Source organism: Muscardinus avellanarius (assembly GCF_963383645.1).
Source record: "Muscardinus avellanarius genome assembly, chromosome: 18".
Lineage (NCBI taxonomy): Eukaryota > Metazoa > Chordata > Mammalia > Rodentia > Gliridae > Muscardinus > Muscardinus avellanarius.
In genome coordinates, this window is record NC_137804.1 from 7,714,487 (window position 1) to 7,720,939 (window position 6,453).

The 6,453-nt window shown below is 57.9% G+C and overlaps 1 protein-coding gene across 1 annotated transcript; it reads right to left on the minus strand.

Annotated features, from left to right (window-relative positions):
- Nucleotides 1-1,329: 1,329 nt before the first annotated feature.
- LOC308276449 (C-C chemokine receptor type 1-like) lies at nt 1,330-2,385 on the minus strand (the record flags this gene model as incomplete). The annotated part of the gene is made up of 1 exon (XM_080715227.1): nt 1,330-2,385. The coding sequence occupies one exon, from the start codon at nt 2,383-2,385 to the stop codon at nt 1,330-1,332; it is 1,056 nt and encodes a 351-aa protein (XP_080571353.1).
- Between the last annotated feature and the right edge of the window lie 4,068 nt (nt 2,386-6,453).

Here is a 6,453-nt window from a genome sequence, read left to right on the forward strand (position 1 = left end):
CTCCTCTTTCCCCCTCCCGTAGTCACTCTGGCTGCTCCACCAGTCTGGCTGGCCCATGGGCATCCAGGCGCCATCCACCAACAAGCTCATGGGGCTGCCCCACTCACCATTGTGGGATTAACTCGGGGGTCAGGGGAGGTGGAGCAGGTGGCGTCCCTGCTGTAGAGTTCAGAGCCCGCACCCAGAACAACCTTTCAAATGATTTATTGGCTGGGAAAGCAATCACAACCTACTGCTAATTAAAAACACCAGAGCTGTGGGCACAACCCAAGCCTGTCTTTGTTATCATCGCAAACATACACAGGAGGGACCAAAACGAAAACCTACCCGAGGTCCCGAGCAGCTGTCTTTGGGCCGTAGGATTATGGGCGATTTCAAAGTTTTCTTCTTCCTTTTTTTTAGCAATAATTTTTGTTCATAGAAAAGTGATCTATATATGTGTGAGGGAAAAAGAGACAGAGGGATACATAGGGCTCTGGGTTAGGACACAGTGAGCAGGGAGTTGGTAGTGAGCTCTGGCTGAGGCCCCGCTGCCCGCGGGCCAGCTCTTCCTGATGGATGCCCGCCCTCCTAGCCGGGCACCCCGCCGCTCGCACAGTGGGCTGGGGCACCAGAAAGCTAAGCCAAGAGCTCAGAAGATGGAGGGAGAGCCAGGGGGAGAAGGCCAGCCTTGCCTCCTCCTGCCTGCTGGTCACGTCTGCAGTAAAGCCGTCAGAATTTACCAGCGCCCTCCAACTTGCAAGGAAGGGAAATTCTAAAAAATATTCAGAAGGGAAAGAATGGCAAACAGAAAGGAGGCCTCTCCTTCCTTTGTGGCTGTCAAGAAACTCTGTCAGTTTGGAGCCAATGGCAGGAGGTCTTTGATTCTAGCAACTATGAAATCCCTCTAAGGTCCCCAATCCTATTTTCCAGTAGGTCTGGAGCCCTCTGCCCCGGGTCCCGGGTCCCCAGGGCTTCCAAGTGCCCGGACCCTGCAGTGGGCCTGGGGGGCGCTGGGGAGCCAGGGCTTCTGGGCTCCTTGGTGTGGAGGGGTGGGGCGGGGCTGTATTAGCTTCCTTTGCAAGTGCCACGTTCACAAGCTGACACCCAGAGCCGCCCTGGCAGCGCTGTGGAGGCTCTGGAAGGTCCCTTCTCCATTTGATCATCTACCCATGAAGAGATTCACAGAGAGAATTCAGTATTCTGTCTGGCCGAAGCCCAGGGGCTAAGAATCCAGCAGTGCCGGGTGTCAGGGGCTGGCCGGAGGCTGACCGCCTCCTCGCCCTGCCCCGGGGGCTCGCCTGGCCGGTCCCTCCCACCGGCACTGAGATTGGTCTCCAGGGGTCCGAGTCAGAACCCAGCAGACAGCTCGTGCTCCCCCGTGGATGGAGACAAGGAGCTGGCCCGCTCCAGCCGGTCCGTGGAGAGGAAGGGCAGCCACGTGGCCACGTGCCTGTGGAAGAGCTGGCGCAGGTACTTGCGGAACCTCTCGCCCACGAAGACGTAGATGACGGGGTTGACGCAGCAGTGCGTGTAGGCGATGACCTCCGTCACCTGGATGGCCAGGTCCAGCTGCCTGCTCTGCGCGCACGCGTCGGTGAACAGGTATTCCTGGTAAGCGGAGACGAGGATGGCGAGGTTGTAGGGTGTCCAGAAGAGGAAGAAGATGACCATGATGGTGAAGATCAGGCGGACGGCCTTGGCCTTCTTCTCGTTGGGCCGGCTGAGCAGAATGTGGATGATGCCCGAGTAGCAGACGATCATGACCAGCAGGGGCAGGACCAGCCCCAGCATGTTCAGCTTCAGCGCCTGGAACCGCGCCCACTGCCGCAGGCTATCGTGGGGGAAGTGGAGGCTGCAGGAGCGGTGGGTGAACTCCCACTGGCTCTTGGAGAAGAGGAAGCCAGGGGTGGAGGCCAGGAGGGCCAGGGCCCAGGTGAGCGCGCTGGTGAGGACGCCGAAGGTGACGGTGCGCGCTCGCAGCGCGAACACGGCGTGCACGATGGCCAGGTAGCGGTCGACGGTCAGCAGGATGATGAAGAAGATCTCGCTGTACAGGCCCAGGTAGTACAGGCCGGATAGCAGCTTGCACATGCCGCTGCCGAACGCCCAGTCGTCCTTCAGCTTGTAGTGAATCCAGAAGGGCAGCGTGAGCAGGAAGAGCAGGTCGGACACGGCCAGGTTGAGCAGGTAGATGCTGGTCAAGCTGCGCAGCCGCCGGTACTGCAGGAGCACCAGGAGCACCAGGGCGTTGCCCACCACGCCGACGATGAACACCAGGGAGTAGAGCGGGGGCAGCAGCTGGGCCCCCAGGGCCCGGACGGCCACCTTCTGGCAGGGGGTCGAGTCCTCGTAGTCGTACTCGGTGGTCATGCCGTAGTCCTTTGTGGTGGCCGGAGTCTCCATCGTGGCCTCCCCGTGGCCGAGGCGATGGCTTCTAACCTTGCTGCTGGAGGCTGGGGTTCTGCGCCTGAGACAGAGACAGGCAGGGGTGGTCAGGCTTCCTCGGCCACTGGCAGGTGTTTATTGAGCACCTACTGTCTACCAGGCCCTGGGATGACGTGAGCTGGGCTCGGCCCCCACGGACTCTGCAGTCTGACAGGGCCGTGTGAGCAAGGCGCGGCCAGCATTGGATCAGCTACTCCGCCAGCCAGCGAGCGAGCGAGCGAGGTCTGCAAAGGAAGAGCTCAGAGTCAGCGCCATAGGCTCGCCTGGAGCTCCAGCCGTGGGGAGGCTGAGCTGTTTGAGGCCAGGCTCAGCAACTCAGCGAGACCGTGTTTCAAAATAAAACAAATAGAAAGGGCTTGGGGTGCAGCTCAGAGGCAGAATGCCCCTGGGTTCAAGCCCCAGTAAACACACACACACACACACACACACACACACACACACACACACACACACATACACACCCACCAAATAAATAAATACATACATACATACATAAATAAGAAAATAAGAAAATAAGAAAACGAATGTGAAGAGTGCCCCTGCCACTGGACTGTTAGGAGCCCTCCCCCCACCCCCGGGGGGGAACTCAAGAAGAGGTTCCCGGAAACTTGGGCTGGGGAAGCGGAGTGCGCTGCAGTGGTAAGCGCTTTTTGCAGGGTCATCTCCTTGGCTGGCCTCAGCTTGCCTGCTCTTCCCTGACTTGCGGGGCACCACCCAGCTGCCGCAGGGCATGGGGCTCCTGAAGGGAAGGGAGCCGGGGCGGGGTCTTGGAGGAGAAACTCAAGAACCCTTTCCTGTCGCAGCCCGCTGAGAGCCTGCCAAGACACAGGGGTCAGGTGGGGCCCCGGAGCCTGGAAACTTCCAGCGCCATGACCTCCAACCTGGGTGCCAGAGAGATGTCTGAGCAGCGTGTGGTGGTGTACTTCTTCAGAGGAGCGGATCGTGCGCTGTGCTCCCCAGCCTGTGCTCCCCAGCCCCGTGCTCAGCAAGTGGGGGCCCGAGGCTAATCAAGTGGCTGGTACTACTGGCACCCTGGCGACTGCAAACGTCATGGCTACACATTCACCAGCACATCACCGCCGGGCCTCGGAGACCCAGCACCAGAGCCGTCCTGCCGCTCAGGGTGGCAGCTGAAGGATGGCAGGGGACACCGGGCCTGTTGGCAGGCCGTGGAAACTTCTGCGAGTTTCCAACTCTCCTTTGTAAATCAGCAACCCTCTCCAACTCCTGTGGAGAAGCAGGCAGAGCAGATTCCTGCAGGCAGCTGCCCTGCAGCTCCCCCCTGCAGGTGGAGAAATCCCACCTCTTCCAGACAGTCGGCAGTCCTGGTTTTGAGAAGCCCCGGCTCTAGCCTTCTTAAGAAATGGTTTGGTATCCATCACCCCTGGATCAACAGTGCTTCGCTTTTGTGTGTGTGTGATATTGGGGATGGAACCCGGGGCATTCGACCTCCGAGTTACATGCCCAGCCCTATTTTTTTTTTTTTAATTCTTTATTCTGAAACAGGGTCTCACCCAGCTGCGGAGGGCCTCACTAAGTGGCTGAGGCTGCCACGAACCGTGATCCTCTGGTCTCAGCCTCCCGGATGCTGGGATGACAGGCGTGCGCTCCCTGCCCGGCTCCACTGTGCTTGTCTTAAACAATACTTTCCTCTTGCTGTGGTGTCTCTGCACCATCTCTGATCTTCCTTGACACCGGGAAATGGCAAGAAGTTTCTTCTCGCACAGCCGTCCACAGACGGCGCCTCTGGCGTCTACGCACAATCTGACTTTCTTAACCACCCAGTCACTCAGTCCGTCAAGAGAACTGCGCACGGTGCTGAGGACTGAGCCCAGATGCAGGCCACACCCTCAGCCCTTTTTGTTTTTTATTTTTTATTTTTATTTTTATTTTTTGGTGGTACTGGGGTTCCTGGAAGCCCTTCTGCCTCCGGGCTACACTCCCAGACCTATTTTTTACATTTTCATTTTGGAAACAGGGTCTCCTAAGCCAGCGCGCGTGCGGCTGGCTTCGAACCTGCGCGATCCTCCTGTCTCTGCCTCCCAAGCGCGGGGATGACAAGCGTGCGCCACCACGCCCGGCTTGTTTTTTATTTTGAAACAGGGTCTTGCTAGCTCACTGAGAATCTTGCTAAGTTGCCGAGGCTGATCTTGAATCTCTGACCATCCAAGTACTAGGATTACAGGCATGCAAGAGAGCTTTCTTTTTAGCAGAAAAAAGTTTTTTACACCTGAGCACCTAGAGTTCTCCACCTAGAGTTCTCAGTATTACTGTACTATGAACTGACCTACTCGGCACCCATGGGTGACGTGGACACCTGCCCAGTCCCAGAGCAGTCCCTACCTTTGAGAAGACCAGACTGCACACAAGCCTTTAAGCAAGTTCGCCCTTCCCAGGAATGGACAGCACAGAAAAGACAAGGGCCACTTACTCTGGGTCCGAGGGACCTTGTCCACCGGCCTGTCTCTGGGGCTTCTCGAGTCCTTATGAATTCAAGGTTTGAGGTCCTGACCAAGTGGGAAGCACTCAGCTTCCTGAGAGATGGTGGAGATTTGACTGTGGCTTCTCAGTTGCTCAGAATAAGAAGCCAGACAAGTTCTTCTTTTTGTACGGTCGGGTGCTCCTGAGTGTCCCCGACGCCCACCAGTGGCCAGTCCCTGAAGGCCACACTCAGGACCAGGATTCTCTCTCCCTCTTCCGCTGCTGTGCCAGCTTCTCCCCGGGCGCTGCCGGAGGGGTCTGGGTGGGGGTGAGAGAGGCTGACGAGCTGTCCCCAGAACTTGTGAAACACTGGGCTGCGTGTGTATGGGGGGCGGGGTGTAGAGCCCTTGTGGTCAGTGGGTCACCTTTTTTAAAATATGTAAGATTGCAAATGGAAGGATTTAAATGGGGACCCCAAGTGCTCTTCCTCAAAACCGACGGGAAGGGGCGGTGGCTTCCCTTGGGGCCCAGCTCCCTGCGGCCTCCCCGGGCCCCAGGCCCTGCACCTCCCTCAGCTCCAGCACGGAGCTTTCAGCGCCTGTCTTTCCTCCCAGTAGGCATCCCTGCTCCTGTTTTCACAGTGCTCAAACGGGTCAAGTCAAATCCCAGCCAGCCACTCTGCCTTCGAAGTCTTGGTTCCTATTCTGTCAAAGGAGCATACCGAGCACTTACACCCAGCACGGGAGGAACCTGAGGTCAGCTCGCTCTGAAACCTGTCAGGGGCCAGACGCAGAGATGCAGGAGGTCAGCGATGCTCTCGGACCTCCCCGTGGCCACCGCGGTGCTGTGCCATCAGACGCAGAGACGCAGGAGGTCAGCGATGCTCTCGGACCTCCCCGTGGCCACCGCGGTGCTGTGCCATCAGACGCAGAGACACAGGAGGTCAGCGATGCTCTCAGACCTCCCCGTGGCCACCGCGGTGCTGTGCCATCAGACACAGAGACACAGGAGGTCAGCGATGCTCTCGGACCTCCCCGTGGCCACCGCGGTGCTGTGCCATCAGACGCAGAGACGCAGGAGGTCAGCGATGCTCTCGGACCTCCCTGTGGCCACCGCGGTGCTGTGCCATCTGCTACACCTGCCTTCCTTGCGGATTGCAAAGCACTGTTTCAGAAGCCATACCAGCTTTCTAATCTGGATGTGCCAAGCAAATAGTCTTGTTAATTGAACAGGTATTTAGTAAGTGCCCACTATGCACCAGGTACCGTGCTGGGTGCTGGGGATCTAGTGGTGACCGAGACAGGCAGACACCATTCTTTAGGAGCGCATGATAGTCAAGTGAGTGATGCATAAATCATTACTTTTATGGCTTTTGGGAGGTGCCTTGGGCTGAGGAAGGTTGTGTGTGTGTGTGTGTGCGTGTGTGTGTGTGTGTGTGTGTGCGCACGCGCGCGCGTGTGCATGCATAGCGGGAGCAGTGAATTCCTAAGTGAGGCTCCTGGAGCAGTAGCATCAGGATTCCCTGGAACTTCCTAGCAACACACATTCTCAAGTCCATCCAGACCTCCCGAGGGTGAGGCCCAGCAATCTGTGTGTGTTGTGGGG